The 23,668-nt window shown below is 42.0% G+C and overlaps 1 protein-coding gene across 1 annotated transcript in view; it reads left to right on the plus strand.

Annotated features, from left to right (window-relative positions):
• Positions 1–23,668, plus strand: part of LOC107739776 (kin of IRRE-like protein 3) — a 44,649-nt gene that overhangs the window by 11,608 nt on the left and 9,373 nt on the right. The window contains exons 2-7 of the mRNA XM_016551980.1: positions 16,822–16,974; positions 17,752–17,901; positions 19,704–19,861; positions 21,526–21,676; positions 22,356–22,461; positions 22,696–22,844. Of these exons, the coding sequence (XP_016407466.1) occupies positions 16,822–16,974; positions 17,752–17,901; positions 19,704–19,861; positions 21,526–21,676; positions 22,356–22,461; positions 22,696–22,844 (867 nt within the window). The remainder of the gene's footprint in view (positions 1–16,821; positions 16,975–17,751; positions 17,902–19,703; positions 19,862–21,525; positions 21,677–22,355; positions 22,462–22,695; positions 22,845–23,668) is intronic.

The raw sequence follows: 23,668 nt of genomic DNA on the forward strand, positions 1-23,668 counted from the left end.
GGTTCTGGCTTGCTGTAAACACTGGTGTGGGGTGCTTGTCAGTCACAGATAAGGACAGAGATAAATAGGAGAGGGAGGGAGTGAGATCGAAGACAAAGAGAACAAGAAACAAAGAGAGACAAAGGGAAAGAGAAGTTGCTTGCTAAACATAATGTCTCTTGGAGTGAATAATGAGTCTGTATGGACAGATGAAGTCTAAAAACGTGATCCGATGCTTACATTAGCTGAGCTTTTTAGAACTTTACCAAGCCGCCTCACAAAGTGACACTTTTTATGTGGTTGCATGCATAAATATGCCTATTATGCAGATTAGAATGAAACAGGCTCCACAGTCCCACAATACTTCACTCTGCTCGGCTGAAAAGATCTGCTTAGGCTAGCATGAGTTTCTGTGATGGTGGTATATATAGCCATGCTGTTCACCAGCAACATTTGGCTAGTGGTACCAACATGATCTAAAATATATCATGCTAAGCAGCTTTGCTAGCGAGGTATCCATTATGCAGTGTGATCTAGAGCAATATTTGTACCCTGTGTTGTCATCCTTTTTTTCAGAGAAGAACATTTCCTTGCCATCTTTATGTGTTACTTGTATAAATGAAAAAGCATAATAGGACAATTACATAAATAAGAAAAGCCATCAAGCAGGCAAGGAAGTATGGGCTGGCTCATGTGTGGAGCATAGAATAAGAAAACAGGAATAAAAGGTCTGATGCTAATGCAAACTGCTTGGTACTTTACCTCAAGCCACTTGTTTTTTGCTTTCTTCTCGAATGGATTGTGTATGTTACCGAGGTGTGACAAAAACAGCCTCACCAGTATGCTGAGAAAAAGATGCCATTGGTATTGGAGGACACAGCGGGTCTTCCAGCTCTGGGCTCCAGGCTGGCTTTGTACGCAGCAGGCTGCTTGGTTTCAAGCATTCCCAAACAGGGCCACCTCAGAGCAGGTGAGAGAATGAGGAGCGTGTTCCTGCTTGGGACCGCACTTCTCTAGGTTCTTCTCACTTACAGCAGCAGGCGAAGCGAGATACTCTCCTGCCTGAAGATACGGGTTCAGCTTTCTCTATGAGCTGCATCCCACTGCGAGGAGATTTAGTGATGATTTATGAAGCCCTCTAGAAAACGGAACAAATGTGAAAGGTTGTCATATGTGACCCTGGACCACAAAACCAGTCTTAAGTCGCTTGGGTATATTTTTAGCAATAGCCAAAAAAACATTGTATGGGTCAAAATTATAGATTTTTCTTTTATGCCAAAAATCATTAGGATATTAAGTAAAGATCATGTTCCATGAAGATATTTTGTAAATTTCCTACCGTAAATATATCAAAACTTAATTTTTGATTAGTAATATGCATTGCTAAGAACTTCATTAGGACAACTTTAAAGGCAATTTGATTTTGATTTTTTTGCACCCTCAGATTCCAGATATTCAAATAGTTGTATCTCGGCAAAATATTGTCCTGTCCTAACAAACCATACATCAATGGAAAGCTTATTTATTCAACTTTCAGATGATGTATAAATCCCAATTTCAAAAAATTGACCCATATGACTGGTTTTGTGGTCCAGGGTCACATATGATACTGACATCTTGCTTCCAAAGTCAATGTTTTGCTGAGTTTTGGTGGAGCTGCAGCTTTGAGAAAGCTTGTTTAGATATGAAGGGATTTCACAGGCAGAGGAATTTGTGGGAGCTTTTTTAAGGGAGTATTTCCTTTTGAGCTTTGTACTACTAGCATGGCCAAATAAAGCAAAAAAAGTATGCTTTTAAAAAGTATTTAAACAGAAAAATAATGAAGACATCACTGTTCAATAAGTAGTTCATTTTATTAGCTACATTAACCAGAATAAACTGTTTTTCTTTTTCAAATAATATGGTTCATTACCCTAACTGTCGGCTGTTTATGGCTGTATCAGTTTGGCACATTAATATAGAACATGTAATGTAGTCTAATTGACCCTTCGCTAAGTCCAGCCTTGAAAACATACTGACCAATTTTACCTAAGTATGTTGCCATACACCTTTTTGTCTTAAAAGCTTGTGCTTTTTTCTAATGGAAGTTTATAGAGAGTAGGCATGTTTTGGATGGTTTTGAATGAAATATTACAGAAAATCATTAAATGTTCTTGCTGGGTCACTTATAGATCCACAAGATAACCCAGAAAGTATACGGTACCATAGAACCACAGAAAAAAGGGGTATTTTTTCTGTTTGCAATTGTTAAAATGAATCTGGTGAAGTACACATAGATTATCAATAAGAACATTGCTATTTGCTCCAAGGTAAATTCATGTTACTAATTTACAGTCTTTCTTTTAACACAGTTTTACATATTGATTCAGGTCGTTGAAGTACAATAGTAACTTGAGAGTTCACAGTACAGCAGTAAATGTGTGCTGTTCACTTACACTGATGTTATCAGTTGTAATCATGATCAAATGAGGGTTTTCCTTTAAGCTGATTGTAAGAAGTATTTGCCTCAATTCTGATTGTCTAGGTTTTTCTTTGTAATTTGAGCTTCTTTAAATAAAAATGGCAAAAAAAAAATAAAATAAAGGTTTTGCAATGTTATAGTTCCTAAAATCTGTCAATTAAGTAATTGGTTTACCACTTTATGAGCACATATTACTGCAAATTCACTGAATTTTCCAGTTTGGAAAAAGTGATGTTCTACAAAGTTTGTGTACATGTGTAAGTTAGCAGCAGTAATCAAGATGGCCAGAGTTTAACGAAGAGTCAGTTAGATTTTGGAATTGTAGCTATTTATTTGATAAAAAAGGTTAACAAGTCTTGACAGTATTCTGATTAATGTGGACATTTGTTAAGTGTAGAAACTGGTGCAGGGGTGTGTCTGATGTCTTCACTTTTTCACTCAGCTTGTTGAGAGGAGGTGATGGATAGGCTTCTAATGGACCCCCTCAATCACAAGCTACTTAAGCAGGATGATCAGTAACAGAGAGCAAAGAGGCCAACCCAAGCCCCCTTTCAACAGAGCCACAGGGAGGTTCAGCGATCATCCATGCTAGTGATTAGCCCTGTAACAGTCCTTACGCTGCAAGCTTTCGCTCGTTTACCAGGCATCTGAGAAATCTATGGTCCAAACTCACCGTGAAAGAGTCTTGAATTGTCAGCCAGAACCTTAAAAGGCTCTGTTAAAGCTGAGTCTTTTGTCCCAGTGTGATGCAGTAGCTTGGTGCGAAACCTCTTTTGTTTTGCTAATGTTATTAATGGGCTCACTTAAGTGTAAAAGCAAAGCAGATTCAACTCGGTTGGGAAAAAAGAAAGGGTGTTTTTTCTTTTTATATTCAATTTATATTGCACAAAGGTGTTTGTACTGTGGGCATGTCAGTGTGAAGGTGTGAAGTGTACTTATTTGTCGGTGGAAGCATCCTGAGAGTCTGTTGCCATCACTGATTTTTATAAAACACCAGAGTTTAAAGTGGGACGAACTCATTAGCCATGTTCCTTAGAGCCAAGCAAAGAATTCACAAATATTAGTAGAAGGTGGGGTCTCTCCTCTCAAAAAAACCTCTCCAGCTCTCCCTTTTGTCTCTGTCTCTCCCTGTGATTCAGTGTATCCTGTTTACAAGTGCCAGCTTCATCGAATACCCATAACACAAGTCAGTGTGTGTGTTTTCACACCAATTAACAGCTCTCTTTTGGTGCCTGCTGAGGTGATGATGGCCTGTCTCTGGCCAGGCGCATGGTGTTTGTGTGTATTTGGATTTTTTTTTTTTAGAGGCATTGAGAGAAAGCTTTTTCTATGTTCATTAGTAAGCAGTATAATTAGTAGTTGTAGAACCTTGTCGGTCTGATAGAGAGGGAGCCAACAGGTCCAATGAACATCTCTCAGTTTTCGTATAGAGTTCTCTCAGTCTTCGCAAATCTACCATTGGCCAACTTGCTCTCTGTCAAATTAACGGCCTACTTTGTGCCATTCACAATCTGCCCCTTAAGAGGTAAAAACTCCTCCATTGGCCAGGAGTTGAGTGGTCATTAATATCAGGCTGGTCCTCATTGGCACAAATGGCAATGCTGGAGAAAAATGATTCTGTCCAGCCTTCTTCTTTTCTTTCCCTCTCTCCCTCACACTATCTTTCTTTTGGCTCTCGGAGCCAAACCACCATCCCCTCCTCTCTTGCACTCTCAATCTAGATAATTCAATCTGTCCAATATCAAATAATCGCCTCCATTTTTTCGGCCCATTTTAACCTTATCACTGGCGCTGCCTCCTCAGGGGACCGAGTCTTGTTTCACCTTGTTAAGAGAGAGAGAGAGAGAGAGAGAGAGAGGGAGCCCAAGAGCGATAACTTGGGATCGGGGTGAAACGAGGCGGGTGACGAATAGTTCTCTAAGGAGAGGGGAGTGAAGACTGTTTGTTGTTCTCACAATGTGAACGAGTGGGCAAACAGGCTAAGGAGCTTTTTTTGTCTGAAAAAGAAAAGGTGGATAGTAGGAGCAAGGGTCGCGCTAAAAGAAAAAGTGTAAATTGTGAAGCATGAGAAATGTGCTCTATGGCATTGTGAACACTGGAGCCCCTCTGCGTCCCATAGTCCTTTTTAACACTCTCTCATGGCGCTTAATTAAAATCCAATAAGGTTCTCGCCTGGTGGCCATTGTTCCCAACCTTTGTTTACCTTCTCTAGGAGCATCGCTAGCGGCTTAATCTTGCAAGAAAGTGGGGTTGATAGGTCAAGACCAGACTCTAGTCGCCACCCTGAGTGAGAAAGGGTGGGGGAACTCTTTTCCCTCATCTTTCTGTTCTTTGTGTTGTGTCTCTCTCTTTCCTTTTCTTTTCCTTATTTCCTCAAGAACCTAATCCGTAAGCTTGATTGTTCTAAGCTGATTTCAAGCTTGCCCCTGGGAGGAGATGGGCTTTTGGAGTTGGTTTTAATTAAGATTTAAAGGAAGCCTCCCTCAAGAAAGAAGATTGAGTGGTTTCTCCGGATGGAGGGATGAGAGTGGACAAGAGGTGGTGGAACAGATTGCCCGAAAAAAAACAAAAAAACACAGAGAGTGAAGTTATTCATTAGGGAAGACAGAAATATATTTTACAAATATACAATTTTATGTCTGTTGAATTATAATAGGTTACGTAGAGGATGCATTCATTCACTCTTGCAGATCAGATTTTTTCCCCCTCTTTTCTCTTTACCTGCTGGAGTGGAAAAGCTAAATGGTACAATCCTTTTTTTCTCCCCTTTTCTCTTTACCTGCTGGAGTGGAAAAGCTAAATAGTACAATCCTTTTTTTTCTCCCAAATATCTGAATCTATAGAGATTGATTTGGGCTTCCTAAGATCCAAACCCATATCCTGTAAAGACGTCATTGGAACACTGCCGAGCTGCAGGCAAGCAATCTCCAGATTATCTAGATGTTGTAATGATCAATAGCGACACCTTAAGTACCCTTTTTCCACTGAAATGGTGCTGAGGCTGGAGCCAGGGCTCGGGGAATCTGTGAAACTCATAGTTTCAGAAATGAATTGAAAATGGATTTAACATTTAACATTTTGATTTGAATTGAATTGAGGTATATAGATAGACAGATACCCAAATAATGTGTAATTATGTAGTGTGATTATATATTATATTTAATATATTTGATGTAACAATTAGAAATAATGTAAGTCAGTTAATATAAAGCATATTACTCAATGAATACATTATATTTATAAATAATAAATATTAATTTATATTTTTAATTTATAATTTTTATCTACAAAATAAAGTGACCAGAGTAGCTGTACAGCCCAACAGTATTAAATATGAGGTGTTTGGTTTGAGTTTTTTTTTTCTTTCTATGGTGGAGCAGAATAGACCCAGGTTGGGCTCCGGCATCAACACCGTGTCGGTTGAACAGGAGTAATGAATTAAGAGCACATACCTCACTTGTTTACCAGCCTATGAATTAGCCCAGAAACTGAGCCTTACCTGCTAATAAAGCTTTGTTTATGTAATCTTTAAACCGGTCATGTCGTCTGGTGCGTAAATCATGATTTGGATCCGTTGGTGTCCTGGTCATGACCGTACAGGGAATTAGATTCCTACAGAGTGGAAAGTCTGTATTCATGTGTGTGTGTGGCTTCGTTCATCTCTTTCTGCCTTTCTCTGCTCTTGCCTATCTTTCGTTCTCTCACACACTCTTTCTTCTCTTTCTCTCCCTCTGTCTCTCTGGATAATGGGCTTGTACACAGGTGGCCATGTACCTTCGATGGACACTCCCAGACGTCCTTGTTAGACACTTAATTAAAAGCCTTATCACAGGAAAACACACTGAGACATTCCAATATGGGCCTGGGCATCAGAGATATTGCCACAACCAGACAGCGTCCATCTATTACTGCTGTCTGCTTAACTGTCCAGCCAAACAGAGTGTGTGTGTGTGTGTGTTAAAGCATAAAAGAATAAGGAGTTTGCATGCAAAATAAGAAATTGTGCAAGTTGTTTTAGGATAGATAAAGAGTGAATGACGTTTACCTGGTATTAACATCTATTTTTGGAGATTCGTTTGAAACAGGAAATTGCTAAAGACAGGTGTAAATAGGATCCATAAACATTTTGAGGTTTGTCTTTGAAAGAAAATAACTGACTGATGATCTATCCACATCTTTTTCTTTCTTTCTTTGCATTTTAGATGCAAGTTGTTACCAGGTGTAAACAGCAATGTGTCTCAGCTGACCACTCATGATTGGATTGCTTAAGAATGATCTTAATACCAGGTGTGATCAGGGCTTAAGGCTAGGAAGAAGGAGGTTTTTCAACATAGCATGGCTGATGCAACACATGTGGGTCGGTTATTGGCACTCCTCCCATGGTCAGTTAACTTTTAGAGCTTACGACAGGAGGGAAAAAAATCCCTAACGAAAGGAAGACACACAATGAAGTGTTTAAGTTCATCACGCCACTAGCTGAGTTAGGCACACTAGGTGTTAAAGAAGAGCGGGGAGGTCAAGTGTCCCTCCCACTGCATTCTTCAGCAGCGCTAGGCAAGGACCAGCACACAGGGACCATATGTCCCAAACTCTAGTCAAAGATGCACCCCAAATGGAGGGACAAAGCCCTTTTCACTCAATTGAGACCGGGGAAATCTGCAATTCCACACTGGCAGCATAGCACCAGTCAACAAGAAGATAGTGAAAAGGAGGAGGACAGGGAAAGAGGAAGAAAGAGAGAGCATGAGAGGGACTTGGCATTTTCCATCACATTAACTAGGAACAATCCTGCCAAACAGCCTTGAGGCTCCTTCTCTTTTTTCTCGACTTCTTCTGTAGGTTGCCCGGTTCCAAAGCCCCCAGGAGACTCTCTTCAAAAGCTCAGTGTCCATTCCTCTTGCTCAGATGCTCAGCTAATAATGCCACAGCCAAAGCATAGAGATCTATATCTCTGGCTATCACAAAGCAAGTTCTCTTATGTTTAAGCTGGGTCTTGTGCACTGGGGAGTTGAAGGTTTACAGGGGCACGTCACATTTTTAAAAGGCCACAACAAACCTATCCAATCATAAAATAACAGTCAGGTGGCACATCCTGGTGTGAAGGTGCGCTCCGATGGGGGGTAGTCTTAGCGAAAGAAAGAAGGGAGAGAGATAAAGAAAGCTTAGCAAAGACATGGAGAGGCCAGAGCGGCACTGTAAAGTGCACGGGGTTCCTGGGGGAGAAATAGATCAGGCATGTATTCTGGCGCTGCAGCGATTAATATCAGCGGAGGAAAAAAGGTCAAACTTGACTGGAAAACGCTACAGTATATCATTGTTACTGGCACGGCCCACATTTCATACATCACGCCATGCTGTGTTGCCTCGACTCTCCCGTCGCTGGTCTCGCAGCCACAGCCCACGCCAAGTATTATCAAAGATTGATAGAATGTCCTAGTTAACTGGGGAGGGTGTAGGAAGTTGGAAGGAGGGATGAAGTGGGGAAGGAAGATTTGCCACCTCTGCGTTTCAGGGTTACAACTTGTTGAAACACGATGGCACCAATCAGTGAAAACAAATGTGCGTATGTCACATTTTTGGCTAGAACTAACATTAAGAATGTCACTTTTTGGCTAAAACAAATACTTTGTCGTCTGGATAACACAGTTATGCTCAGCTAAAGGTTTTTCATACGATTTCTGTGTGGCTACGTTCACAATCTCTGCCTCATCCGCATCCTCCCTTTTCTCTTGTTCAGAGTGCTTGCTTAATAATTAATTGATTTATTAGTTCTCTCATTAATCATTCATTCATTAATCAGGGCCAGATTTTTCAAGAGGAAGTGGTTCAATCCGTAAAGACAAAAAAAAAAAATCCTGACTTCACATTTTAGCCTAATTACACTTCTTTGCTAATCACCACCAAAGAAATGGAGTTTCAGGAAATTACTTTTTTTTTTTTCTCCCCTTCCTCTCTCCCTCTTCTCTTTTGCGCTAAGCAAGCCAGGATGTATTGAGGTAGGCAGGTAAGATTTTTTCAATCCTTTTTCTATCCTCTTTCGCCACCCGTTATATTGTGTTCTGGAGGGTTTTAGTCATCAGTCATGTTAAAAGAACACTTTGAGTCCAGGCTAATCTGATGAACAAGAAAGTTCGGTCTTTAATTAAACTACCCAACCCCCAACCACCTTAACTTGATAGAGGAAGGAAATGCAAAATGTGGTGATTTTTCTGAGAAAACCACATACATCGATTAATCACGGCAGTTTTGAAGGCCGTCTGTGAGCGTGGGTCAGCCCTTTCACCGGCGAAGAGGCAGCTCATTGTTTCAGCCGATGCCATCCTCCCCAGAGAGATGAAGGAGCTGTTTGTTTAATTGTATACTGTTACGTGATGCGGATAGAAGTTGCCACCACATAGGTGTCGCAAGAAAGGAAGCAAAACAGGCAGAATGAAGCTAAAGGGAAATTGTAATAGAACAGAAATTAAATCTCTCATACATCAAACAAACCGGTGGTCTTCAAAAACAACGCTCAGCCATGGTCAGTCTCTATTTCGAGGCAAAAGGAAAAAAACATCAAATTAGAAAGCTTCAATAGAACTGCCAGTGCCACATTAACCTCTAAGCGGTAAAAAAAGCACACACATTGAACAACCCTAACAAGGTATTCATTGAACCCATCTCTCTTTATTTTCCAACACACATACTCCCATGCATGCACAGACTTCAATATGCCACTAACAACTGAGGTTACAGCTATTTTCCCTTTCTTCTCTGCATTTAGACCAATAAAGTGCATGGCCCTCTTTGCTCTAATGAGATGCATACATTTACACCATCACTTCCTCATTAAAAAAAAATAATAATAAAGACAGTATGAGGAAAAAAAAAACTTATTAATTATGAAACGCACTTCCTCCTATCACAGAACGCCACAGGGGCCTCCACTGGGCTCAATTAGGAAGTGTAGGCCACAAATCCCCAGACTAAATTAATTGACACCCCAGGGCATTGAGTCTAGCATCCCAATAGCTCAGTATAAGTGCTAGATTTCTTTGTTTTCATTTCAATCGCTTTTTGAAAGTGAGTGCAGGGCAGAGAGATCAACAAAGGCGAATAAGGGGGGCACGTTTAAATGTGATCTTTTCATTGACTTTATGGATTTTTAATCATCTTGCCATATTTACAGTGTTGCTTTTTCTCAGTGTTGTTTACCCCGACTTCACAGCCAAAGGAATGAAATGAGAGTGCATATAAAAGCGTTGTTTATTTATTTATTTATTTGTCTTTATTGTCTTTATTTATTTTTCCTCACAGTGAATAAGGCCCATCAGAGGCGGACTGATTGTAGATGTCTCCATCTTTGTGGGGGCGTTGGTGCATACAGCTACCCACACATTTATGCAAAGAGCACAACGCTAATGATTTAAAAGCATACTAGATCTTAGATCATACTGTACACTAAGCAACAGAGAGCAAGCAAGAGAGAGATAAAGTGAGATTGGTGCATGCTGTAGGAGAGAGAGAATTAGAGAGAGGCGGCACGGAAAGTAGATAAAGTAGAGTGAGAGAAGGGAGAGCAGCAGCAATAACCGTCTCCAAATACCAAGAGACCTGCAGGAATGAAATGACAAGACTGGCTCAATCAACATCTTGTCAAGACAGTTGGCTGATGTGTAGAGACAATCTCATCCTCCCCCTCTTCCTTCCCTCTCTAGTTTTTTTTTTCTACCCTGCCTCTTTGTGTTCCTAGCGGAGAGCTTTCCGTCTGCGAGTAGAGGAGTTCTTAGACTCTGAAGTGGGAGAGTGAGAATGGGAACGCTGGAATAATGACACTTGGAAAAGTTCTGATGCTCACCAGAGACACGGCACAGCAGTGAGGAGTGCGTGACAGACACAGACTCTGCTGCAAGTAGAGGACCTAAGCGCCACACACACACACACACACACACACTCACGCATATTTCTCCATTTATCACCCTTTTTATCTGACCTGGTAGGGTTGACACGATCTGATGATGTGGTCATTGTTACCCGCTGTTCTCAGGCCAAGATTAAAACTTTTTTCCTTTGTAAATCTTGGTGGTTAAGGGTATTCTGGGTGGTTGGCAGGTTGTTCTGGATGGTTTCTAGGTGATTACTTATTTAGACCCTGGTCTCTAGATGGCTTAGGTCCCTCCTTGCCAGTTGTGTCATTTGCCAAGTAAAACTTTTAAGTCTGATTACTTAGAAATGCAAAAGCTCAACACTCAACAACAAGCCACATGATTTGAGGGTTAAACATCGCTTTGAATAAAATCTTCTGCGAAATGAGCAAATGCAAATATAAATCATTCATGTCCATAGTCAGCAAATCCCTAACCCTAACTATGAGAAATTGCCTTAGCAAACACCACTAACAAGAGAATAAGACAGAGTGAGAAATAACTGCAGGGTGAGATGCTTGATTATAGATTCCTTCATTCCCTCTCAAAAGCAAGGCCTTGTTTGAGCCCTCTATCTGTCAGAAGCATGTTCTTGCCTTCTCCACCCCTGCTGGAAGCTCTTATGTCCTATTCTCTGCTTTTTCTTGCCACTGCGGACCCCCCATCATCCCTGTTTCACTCTCTCTGTCGACAGGCTGACTTGAACCCCTGCAATTTTCATGCCGATAAATAGAGAAAGGACAGGGACAAGGAGGGTGTGAGCGATGGACAGGGTGTCTGGAATGCGGAGAGAGGAGCAGAAACAGGCATGGAGAAGGCAAATCAACAATTTGTCACACCTTATGTAACTGTGAAAAGGGCCCTGCTCAGCATTGATGCCGGGGATCAGGCCTGGCTGACAGGAGAAAAGAGAGAGGGATTGAGGGAAAAGAAAAAGTGGGGGTTTACTAAAGGGATTGGAGGGGCTAGAAGAAGAGAGGGAAGGACAGAGGAAGAAGGTGTGATGGATGGATGAGCTGTATGGTCGTTTTGAAAAGGGTCTTGCACCATGCCAGGATGCTTACAATAGACTGCCGACTGAATAAGAGGCTAGGAGGATTAAACCCCTACAAACAGCTCTTAAAAAGCTGTTAGGCTGCAATTTAGACACAAAACAACACTGAAAGTGAGAAAGAAAGGGGGGAAGATGCGACTGGAATGCGAGGCAGGAGATAAGGTGCAGAAGATGAGACCGGGCGAACGGGAAAAGCAAGAACGAGGGAGAGAAGACAGGAATGAAAGGTGGCAGGTTCTGAAACTGCAGAAGCAAATACCAGTGGCCCTTGGCTCAGTTTGTTTGGACATTAGGTAGAGGAGACGGCTATGTTTACAAGGGAGACTGTTCAAATGCAGACTGTTACAAGGTCTTTGGTATAACACATCTTCACATGTGCTTAAACTATTTCACACACACACACACACACACACACACACGCACAGAAACACACGCTCACCCTCCACAATGAGAATGAAACAATAGAGTCTACCCACACTGAACAAAAGGATAATTCCATGGCGCAGAATGGAGCTCAGCTCTTTCCAGCTCGGGTTTAGTGGCCTTATCTGAAGCAGGCACAATGGATCGCTTTTAGCCAGCCCTGTTTATTTCCAGCAAGTTACATTTTCCCACTAGTTTTCTCTTTTTCCACTGCACTCATCCACCCCTTTACCCTTCTTTCTCTCCTATTCCTATCTCTCCTCTAGACGAGTCTTGAGCACAATGCTTAATACTTAATAGAACTTAATAGAAGAGCAGGCTACGAAAAGGGTGATTTTGGCTTTTCTATTATTTACAGGACAGGAAATGGTGGAATGAATTTGATTGAGATATAACTTTATCTGCGTGCAAATGCGGGTCGCTTGCATTTGTTGAAACGATCCAACAATGAAGTTTTTGGCAAGCAAAGCAGTGTCTGTCTATCTGTCTACATAGATTTTAGCATGATCATGAATCCATGTGCGCTGTATTACCCTCCTGCTACATCTTCACTGTTTATAATCAGAGTTGTCAGAACAAACAGTGAAGAGGTTGAGGGAGGGCTAAATATGGCTTGACATGGGATAAATATTCTGATTTATCTGCAACTGTGCCAGGGGCGAAACCAAGTGCCACACACACAAACATACACTTTCACTAATACCATCAAGACTCCCCGCTGTCTCTAGCGAGGGTAGACCAGAGAGGGATCATTGCTAACATCTGTTCTTCCGTTCGTCCCAGTGAGGCAGAGTGCATGGCACTCTCCTCAGACACATCCTGGGCTCTAAAAACAGCCTGGAGAAAGTAGGGGAGAGAGAGAAAAAAGCAAAGCTCTTTAATATGTCATGCTCAAGTCAGGCCCAGCTGCAGCTGCACTTAACGTGTGACAAAAAAAGACAAAGTCACTGTGTCAAAGTAGCAACTAAATGTGAGCCGCAATCCCCACAGCACGCCTGCCCTATTTACGCCACCACATGAACACACACTCCTCTCTGCTTCCATCCAGTGCCGTGAAATGATATTCCATTTTGAAAAAATCCGGATTAAAGTGTATCAGGCCAAGTGTGTTGTGACCTTGTTACTAGGGGAAGGGGGAACGCGTAAACACACAGGCACATGCAGATGCCACACACTGTTGGAGCAAATCACAACGTAGGTTTTAGAGACGGCTTTCTCTGTCTTATCCCACGCACCTCTTTATTTGTTATGGTACCTTGTAATGACATTGCATGAGCCAGACAGCCTTGTTAATACCAAGCCTTTTGTCTGACCTGCTCATTATGTAAGTACAATATTTATTATCCTGTTTTATATTTTATATTCATTTTCCTTTACTGCTTATGAACTTTTGTTCGTGTTAAATCAGTTTTTGCTCTTTCCTTGAGGGCATTCTAAGCAGGAGAGGCTTAGAAAACCTCAAAAGAGTCTACCTTAAAGAAAAAAAAAGTAAATTCTCTCCCACCATTGCTGCTCTTTATCTCAACACCTCCTCCTTTTTATTCGTCTTTTTTTCCTTCTTTCATCCCTCTCTTCTCTGTCAGGAATGAACTCATGTAATTAAGCCGCTAACATGCCGTTAAAGAATTGGCTAATTCAGCAAGGAGGAATTATTCCAATTTGAAATGACTCATTAACCAGACGTGATATTTTTGTTGAGCTTCTCTTGGAGCAAGATTTGGAGAGCACTGAATCACTCCCGTGGTGTGAACTCGTTTCGCTGTATATGTGGGTTTGTGTGTGTGAATGTCTACATGCGTTGCAAGGGTAATAAAGATGCTTTTGGTTTTGCTCATACGGCCTGGTGCGTGCATTGATACGGGTGCGTAACTTGTAAATGGGCCCGAATGCAAGCTGTGAATGTCTTGTGTGTGTGAGAGAGAGTGATTAAAGACATGCACAGAGGCACAACTCAGTGAGGGGTCTAAAGAGGAACTATTGAATGTACAAAAGCCCTTAAACATCGGCTCATCCTGATGAATTATCACAGCTCGTAAACATTTAGATGCTGGGGCAAGATTCTTTAATTGCAATCGATGTTCATCCAGTACCGGACGCAAAAAGGAGAATCCCAGAAGCACAACACAATTACAGTATCTGTAAAAAGACTCAATATCTCATAAAAGTGGAGCTCCAGGGATGGCAAGACTGTACAAAAAGAACGATTCTATATAAACATACAGTTAAAGGCTTGGCTTAGAAATACCGCCGCTAATAATATTGTCAAAAAGAGTTTTGTTTTTGACAGAAGAGTCATATTTAGCTCTTTTGATCTTATCTTATCTTTTTTTTTTTTTAAGAAAAAACATAATGTGTCATAGAGGGCTTCCATAAGTCTGTTTCCAAAAATAAAGAGGTAATTGCTACTTAGTTTCTGATTTTTTAATTTTCACAATAACATACAATAGCATGAAAATAATACTAAACTAAGAAAAGGTTTAATACTAAAAGTAACATTTGAATCATATAGGGAAGAAACTAGGTAGGTCTTTGGAAGAGAGACTGAGCATTGGTATCCTTCTCTCAGTAAGAGTTCCCAAGGGAATGGGACACTTGTGGGATGCAGGGTGATCTGAGGGTGTCTCAAGGTGTCAAAATGAGTGTTTTTCTCTTATTTTCATTTACATTTTAAAATATCTATTTGTCAGTTATGTTTTAACATACCAATTTGCCTGCCCAGTAGAAAGTTGGTACTTCCATTTTATTGAAGTGTCTCCCTCCTACTCTATTTCTTCTCCTGTCTGGCTGTGTCCATCCTCAAGAGAAGAAAAGAGGACTGTCAGCACAAGTGGGAGAAAAGAGCAAGTTTGAAAAGACCTGAAATCTGCACTGGCCTTTGCCTCGGAGGGAAAGAAAGCTTATGTTTCTGAGAGAGAACACTGGTGTGGGGTTGTGTAGGAGGTTAGGGGGGTAGATGGTCTTTGCTGCACCCCTTGATGGAGTGGATAATTGAGTCTCGACCAAACTCGGTCAGCCAAGCTCGGAAGCCCCTTTTCAGCTCAAAGAAATGCAGTGAGAATGATGAAGTGAGAGAGAGAAAGTGAGAACAACAGAGAGTGAGAGAGGATGGAGGAGAAAGAAAATCCTGGCCTCCCTCAGGGGGGGGAAAGCCGCTATTGAAAAGCTATTAAGCTTGCATTTAGCAGGATTGATTGGAAATGAAGAGGCCTATTAAAACCAAGGGACAAGAGGACAATAGTGTGTTTCTGGCCACCGTATGTTGCCCTCCTTTCACCGTCTTGCTGGCCCCCCTGGGGTGGGGCCCCCTACCCTGTCTGTTTAAACACCCCTGGCCCAAAGAGAGAAGTTTCAGAGGGGTTTAGCACCAGCTGAATAGATCCCTCTTTATCCACCACTGGCACCCTATTCTCCTATTTAACCACACAGAAATAAAAGGGCAAAAGAAAGAGGAGGAAAGGCAGAAAAAAATGGGGGGACGGTCCATTTCTTTTTGAAGAACCAGTAACAGCCCTCCCCTCTTTTTCCCCCCTCACCTTCTCTGAAATCTCATGTGAATGGATTAGTTACTTCTGGCTGGTTGCCATCTTTCTACTTTCAAGAGGGCTCATGATGCACCAGATCCAATCATGAAGCTCTTGCAATGGAGACAGACAGAAATGTGTGTGAGAAGGCTGTGTGTGTACATAAAAGTGACTGGGATAGTGAGAGAGAGAAGGCTGTTTGTTGTTTAGTCTGGGTGCATTTAATTTTTTCAGTAGGATGGAGAGCCTCTATGCAAATTAGACAAAAAAGACAGAGCAAAAAGTGTTTAAAAAGGAGAAAGAAAGATGGCAGCAAAGCCTAAATAGAGGGAAGGCAGTGAGGCGGCAGGTGCCTTCTCAGCCCGCTATGGATGGCTCTCATGGGACGCTGAAAGCTCCTTTGATTGTTTAACATACAATTTTACTGAAAAACACCACTTCCCCCACCCTGGGAAGTGGTAACAGATTCTCTGGCTCAACAGGACATCGTTTTCCATGTCATTCTATGCAGGTTGCCATATGGGCATAGGAAAGAGTTAAATAAGTCATGACCAGCTGACGCCAAGACCCCTTGCCAATTGCAGAAAACCAAACTGTTGTAAAATGTGTTACGGACTGCACTTTTTTTTCCAACCGGAAGATGATGCAACATAAGCCTTTTCTGCATCAATCAGTTAGCGAAATGCTACTCGCTGGTCTTGGTAAAAAAAATAATAAAAATAGCCCAGCGCGTGACCAGTCGTGAAACTTCACTTAAAAGAGTGTGTTGGGTAGGCAAAGTGGATTTAGATCAGTGTAAAAGGGTAATATGTTCCTAGAGCCCAGTGCATGGGTACTGCAAGGAAAATTGTGTTTCATTGTGTATCTGGAAGAGTATTACCAGCTGCAGAGAGATGGTGAATGTGAGCTGGAATGGCTCTTGCTGATTCAGCGCTAATATACTATCGCACTAATGTGTTCTGTGCTTTCCCATCTCTCTCCCTGTACAAAATCACTGACCTGAAAGCTGGACTGGTTAGAGCAAAATGACAGATAGACTTCAGCATTAGGAGGGAGAGTCTTGCTGCAGTTTACCATGGTGATCCAACTAGCTACTGGTCCATTTCACAGAGCCAGGATGATACAAAGAAAAGTGGCACCTCTACATTTAAAGAAAAACTGAAACAGAATAAATGCTATGGCATGCCTTTTTAACCAATTTGTTGAAAGCAGGACATGGTAGATTGAAGCCTGTCATTGCATTTGAACAATGGTATGAAGTCATAAGCCCTTAAGGATGCTTCAGTTTTACAATGTTTGATGTAAATTTCATCATCATTGGGGTCCACACAGACTGTGCACATACAGACCTATGTATGTGCACAGTCTGTGATCAACTACATGGATCCACTGTGCTCATTATACATATTTGCATCACAATATCAAACAACAACCAAGGTATTAATGTTTTTTTTGTGTGTGTGTGTTTTCCTCCTGCAGTGTCTCAAGCAGCCTACTTTTCCCAGCAGCCCCAGGACCAAGTAGTGGTTGCTGGCCAATCAGTAACCTTGCCCTGTGTGATTGTGGGATACCGGGGCATGGTGCAGTGGACCAAAGACGGCTTGGCGCTAGGCGGTGAACGAGACCTACCCGGTAAGAATTCTATAAGGCCCAAACAAACAAGGAAAAATTGTCTGAGTGAAGTTAGTGAGTCATTCCATTCAACAGTGCTTTTCACAACTGAGTCAGTTTTGAAAATTGAGTTGAAAGGGGAAAAAATGAAGTCAACGTAATTAATTTTCAAGGTGCTTCTAAATGGTGCACTGGTTTGTAATTAGCTAGAAACCCACTTTCCTATATGTCAACCAAATTTAGAGCAAGTAGCAAGGCAGAAATGATGCCATTCCCCCAGGAGGTACACAATGCTTATTGAAGTCCATTTACCAAGGCTTAGTCTTCTCTTATCTTCATCTTTTTCTTTCCAATTAACAACTGGGAGATAAAACCAATCATAGATTGGCAGGTAAAGGGCAGCATCCCTTCTCTGCAGCGGATGTGTGTTTGAGTAATGTCACTGCCTCACTTCCTCAGCTGTATTGAGTGAAGAAACTGTAAGGCAAAAAACACCACGGCTAATGCAAACTAGCGTTTAATTTGTCTAATCATCTCAGCCGTCTGCTAGGGCTGAGGTGGAGAATCAATCACCGCTCATGTCATGCATTGACATTTAAATGATTTCCCCAGTAGCTTTGAAGGCAACAACCTGGACAGTGAAGTTAGTCTATGTTTGCTGGCTGCATAAGCGAGGCATCTCACATGTTGGCGCTGACCAAGTTTTTAATGTGCATAGAATAGTGTCTCAAAACTAGCCCTATCTGTGATGGCAATATGTGTGTGTATATCTCTAACAGTGATTTTTGTGTGGATCAGGTTGGGTACGTTACTCTCTGATGGGAGACCCGCTATCAGGAGAGCACAGCTTGGTGATCGATTCAGCTGAGCTTGGCGATGATGCGGTCTACGAGTGTCAAGCCACGCAGGCTGGGCTGCGATCACACAGAGCCAAACTGACGGTGCTGGGTAAGAACTCTGCGTGTGTGTGATATGAGTGAGTGAGTGTGATTGAGAGTGAGAAGAAACCACTGCGATATAACTCTCCTGCAGCTGATTAAAAGCGAGGGGAATAGAGCATTCCTCATAGTCCCCAATTGCATTAACAGTATTTAAAATACTGCCTCAAATGCGTAAAACTGCAAATTTCTCTGCTCCACATAAAACACTTCAGAGATCCCACCCCCATGCAATCATAAGTCAAGCCTTCATTATTTATTCACAATTTTAAATCACGCCACAACAGAACTAATTTTCTTCAAACAGAGCGAAACTGAGTCGACAGAAACAATGAGGAAATGATCCAACCCCCACCTCACTGTTTCTTTCCCTCTCTCACTCTATAGCCTACTGACACTTAACACGGTGAAGGGCCAAGGAAATGTGATTGCAGCAGTCACAAATGACTTGCGTGAATGGTAAAAAGTCAAAGTCTGCACAGTTAGCACATTCTACAGTGACTCACGGAATTCATCAACCGCAGGGCTGCTTTTACATTAACGCAATGTGATTGATCTACATATTCTCCGGCATTTAGCGACAGTGGGTGGGGGGTGGTGGGCACCGAGGAGGGGGGAATGATCACTGGGGATTTTAGCTCAGTGCTACATTGCTGACACCTGGTGGCCCAACTTGGACACAGCCGTGTTTTATAGTACCTGGAAAACATAGATTTCCCCTGCAGTGCAAGCATATCAAGGGCTAAAAATATGAGACGTTAAAGATTTAGCACTATGAGAGTGAGAAAGGCCAAGTTTGTTACTGCACAATAAAAATAATTCTGCCTCTAACTGAACAAAGTTGGCACAGCCACACAGACTCACCGAAGAAAAGTAGGGCTACAACAATAGCCTTTGTGCACACTGCCGATGTTTGGCGAACCGTTCGAATTCCCAGACTAGAGCATAGCCGATATGCCAGCTCCTGTGTGTAGGGAATGAGGTGTGTGTGTGCACGTGTATGTGACTCACGGAATTCATGTTCATGTGTGCACGTGCATGTAGGGGCATGTGGGGAAATCAATGCAGCCGGATGAGACCAAAGCAATCCAACAGAGTCAAAGAAGTCAACGGCAGGAGTGCAGTCGAGGGAATCCACATGGAAATTAAAATCACCTCGCGCACAGATTCCATTAGCGCCTGGGCAAGACCAGCAAAAAGACCTCTGACAATTCTGATACAAAAACAGAAATTGGTTCGGAGAAAAGGAACAGGACAGGTGGAAGAGTGTGTACCACAGAAAGATTCTTTTTTTGCGTGTTTCTGTGCGTACTGTGAGATGGACACCTTCATCAAAGGTGGCAGACACTATTTGCCCAAGGCTTGCACACAGGCATGCAAACAAATGAACAAATCAGTAATTCAGATGAAACGTGCCTGCGGCGGAGTGCCTGTAAATAGACTCATAATGGCATATCTCAGCCATGTTAAAAGGGCATGAGTACTGTCTTAACCTCTTTTCAGAGAAAGCCAATCTCTCTCAATCTCTCTGTCCATTTACCAGCTTGTTCTGTATAGGTCAAACTGGCAGAATTAAATGACTCTGCACTGCAGTCAGGAAGGGTTTAGGGTATGGCTTTACGTATAGTACATGTAATATATGCTAGGATGTATGCCACTTGTGGGTTCCCATAGTGACTGGACACCTGTACATTTCAGGCTAATTGGGTGGAACTGACATAGACTTCCAAATCTGAAAGAAGGTAAAAACAAGTATGATGTAGTCTTAGTGTTTTACTTGAAGATAAAAAAAACTCTACAATTCTTTTTCAGTGCCACCTTCAGATCCTGTAGTGGAGGGAGGGCCAGTGGTCCGTCTTAAAGCTCATACACCCCATAACCTGACATGCCGGGCATCTGGAGCCAAACCTGCCGCAGAGATTACCTGGTACCGAGATGGAGAGATAATGCATGATGCCATCTACTCAAAGGTGAGATTGTGGACACATCAGTCTTTATGGCAGACGTGAGAGTCACTATGGCTGGTTACAGCTTAGGATCTCTGTCTTGCCCCTTACCTATTAGCTCCACCACATAGTGCACACCCAAAGTTGCAAAAACCCTCTTGAATTCAATCTCTGTACGTCTCATCCTCATCACCCTACTGCAAGCTGCCTCCTTTTGTGCCTCTATTTTCTCTCACTCTCGCTGTTGCTCTAATACTCGAGCATAACTGGAGCATGTCAAAGCTCAGACAGGCATAAGCGTTTGATACAGTTTCCGCTGAGAGAGAAAGAGCAAAGGAGGGAGAGAGAGGGAGTGAGAGAAGAAAAAGAGAGAGAGAGAAAGAAAGGGAGAGGGTGGAAGAAGAGAGGAGAAATCAGCCACAACAATGCCGAAACACAATGGGAAGTGCAGTGGAGCATGAACCGGCTGCAACTGCGAAAGTGTCACATTTGTCATGCTCTCTGACCACGCTAAACGACACGTTTAAGGGGGCAAGAGCCAGCAGTGAATCAAGGGAAGAGGAGAAAAGCGAGAGAGAGAAAGGAAAGACAGATGAATCTCGGAAAACAGATGAGGGAAAAATGAACACAAGAGCAGCTTGTTTAAGAGTGAGGTGGAAAACTCAAAGCCATTTTGATTTAAGCTGGAGGAGAAAACGAGATGGAAAGCCACATGAAGACAAAGAACAAAGTGAAGGAATGCGAAAAAGGTAGACACAGGGGGGCAAGTCGGTGGGAGAGAGCAGATGAGCAATAAGAAAAGGACAGTGAGTGGTAAGGCTGATGACAGGCGGCATCGTGACTCGAGCTAACGTAAAAATGCTTTCAGCGCATCGGAGGTTAAGTGTGTGACCTGCCATTGATTCGCCCCCAGGCTCTCCAGGGAACTCTCTTCCCATAATGCTCCTGCCCCAGTACAGCACTCTGTCTTCCCCCCTCCAATCATCCCAAACCTAAAACTGCGCCTGATCCTCCATTAAGGCTGTCTTGTAGATTCAGCAGGCAGCAATTCACCTAGACTGTACACCTCTCCCCACTTAAGCGTATTGATTTCTCACACACAATAAATAGATTTCGAAGATGATGTGCAGCAGGAAGAGCTGATAGACAGATCTTTGTGAAAACGTGCTAACGGCAGAATGGGCCCGGCAGCGTCGTAAAGCGCAGACGCTCACCTCCCTCGTTAAACTGATGGCGGCTTTAATTCTCTGCAATGCTCAGCCTACAGTGCTGGCACAGTCTTGAGCTCAAATGGGATTACGGGCATCATGGGAATTCCTTATTAAATTAGGACTTGCATCAGGAAATATAGGACAATTAGATTAGGATTATCATGTCTGTGTGATTTTAACAGTGACAACAAGATAGAGAAACAGCTGTGTGTTTTGTATCTGAAGTACTCCGACCATTAGGGCGAAATAACATTGTACTAGCCACGCTGTCTGTCAAATGTCTCTTCTTATTTGAATCCAAAAGGTGTCACACGTAACAGAAATTATGAATAGTTTTGTTAAAAGCTGCCTTTGACATTATTTTCAGAACATATCATTGAGGCATTCTATTTTCAGAAAGCTATAGCAATTTGTTCCACCAGCACTGATACGGTCTCAGTTTTGAACTGGTTTCACACCGTATCAATGTCTTTTCAGACTTTGATGGAGGATGGAAAGAGAGAAACAGCGGTTAGCATGCTACCCATGGTGCCTGAGGACAGAGATTCTGGACGTACATACACCTGCAGGGTCCTAAACCCTGCCGCCCCTGCAGGTCGCCAAACTTCAGTTACCATCAGTGTTCAGCGTGAGTAGTTTATTTTTCTGTGATGCAGATTATGTGGTACTTATTTCATTTATACAGCCACAAGCAATTTTTTTTTATATATATTCCGAATACTTGAAAATGTCATGTTCTTTGTGTTTTAAAGGAACACTCCACTATTTTTGAAAATAGGCTCATTTTCCAACTCCCCTAGAGTTAAACAGTTGAGTTTTACCGTTTTCGAATCCATTCAGCCGATCTCCGGGTCTGGCGGTAGCACTTTTAGCTATATATATTCCGAATACTTGAAAATGTCATGTTCTTTGTGTTTTAAAGGAACACTCTACTATTTTTGAAAATAGGCTCATTTTCCAACTCCCCTAGAGTATTCAGAATAAAAAAGTATGGCTCATTGGGAGGAAAAAAAAACATTAATTTTGTCACATTAAAAATACAACAGAGAGTGGTATTTCAGTGCAAGATTAGTGATTCAGTAAATGTGAGACTTGGTTTAAATGTATTTACATGGCACTGTACAATTGTCTATTTACATGCAAGTTTTTTTATGGTAAAAAAGATGTGTAATTGGACAGGGGAATGGATTTTTTAAAAGGATTGTGACTTAGATTTACACACCTGGATCTTGGCAGTAAAGTCATTGGGAAGGATTTGTAAAGCCTCTATTGCTGCAGTGAATCTAATCCTGCATGTTTCCTTCCAGATCCTCCGTCTGTGACTCTCTCTGTTCAGCCTCAGACGGTGATGGAGGGAGCAAAAGTGTTGTTCATCTGCTCTGCCTCTGCCAACCCTGAGATCACAGGTTACAGGTAAGCACATCTAATATCACAACAGACTCAATGCATAATCCCAGATTATCCACTCCATCAGATTTAGGTTTGAGGGTAAATCCCAAATTGGATATAAATTACAGATCAAATGCTTTGAGAACAGTTGCTTCAGTGTTTGGTGTTAATAATAGTTGTTACTGTAAAGGGTGAAACATCACAAAGAATTTAGCAGTGAATCTAATAAATGAATTTTCATGTTCACGTTGCAAACAGATGGTCCAAAGGTGGGGTTCCTATCTCAGAGGCCAATGGTGACAGCCTGGAGGTGACCGTAGACCACTCTTACTTCACAGACCCAGTCTCCTGCGAAGTGTCCAACTCAGTAGGAAGTACTAATGTCAGCACCTTGGTGGATGTACAATGTAAGTACTCATGTGGTCATCCACCTCCGTAATAAAATATTAAAGCAAAATTGGAGATGTTCAATCTGTATTTCTCTCCTTTGTCTTTAATTTCAAGGAAGGAAATTAAAAAAGTCCTTATAATCAAGAAGATATCCTTTAGAGATGTTTGTTGTACTATAAGTAACATTGAATAGAAAGTGCTTGATAAATGACATCGGTTTGTAACTCACCATTTTTTAGTTGTGGCCACATATTTTGGACTCCATTCAGATTTAGATGAGGAGTGTCTGTTAAATAAGATATATTTTCATTCAGTACAGTCAAAGTCCCTTTAAGGCAAGTCATGTCACTCGGTGGCCATCTTTGAAACACCTCTCAGGCATGCAAGTGCTGCTCCTATCTCTTTGAATGGGGAAACATCAAATTGTCCAAAACCGTTCGCCAAATTTAAGATTAAATTTCATATTGGAAATCACCAATGAAATCTGACAACTGTCTCATAAATGTTGTTTATTTTGCTCAAATAGCATTAAAAAAGCTTTTTTTTCAGGCTAGACCAGCCAGAGCGCATGCGCAGTCCTAGGCGCATGTCTCAGAACGCTGTTTCTATAGCAACCGGGACTTCTAACGGCAGCTGCAGTGACGCACCGACTTTACCGATTAGGGATTGGCTCTTTTGCTCAGAAGGCGGGGCTTCGTTTGATAGGGCGGCCATACTGAGCGTTGCATTTTTCCCCATTCAAAACTATACAAGTGACACGTCTTGGGTATTCTAAAGTCTTTGGTACAGTCTAACAGTGGTGTTCAGGTATAATCAGTCTCTTACATAAACGTGTAAACAT

Source organism: Sinocyclocheilus rhinocerous, unplaced genomic scaffold (assembly GCF_001515625.1).
Source record: "Sinocyclocheilus rhinocerous isolate Xijiao unplaced genomic scaffold, SAMN03320098_v1.1 scaffold2120, whole genome shotgun sequence".
In the NCBI taxonomy this organism is placed as follows: Eukaryota; Metazoa; Chordata; class Actinopteri; order Cypriniformes; family Cyprinidae; genus Sinocyclocheilus; species Sinocyclocheilus rhinocerous.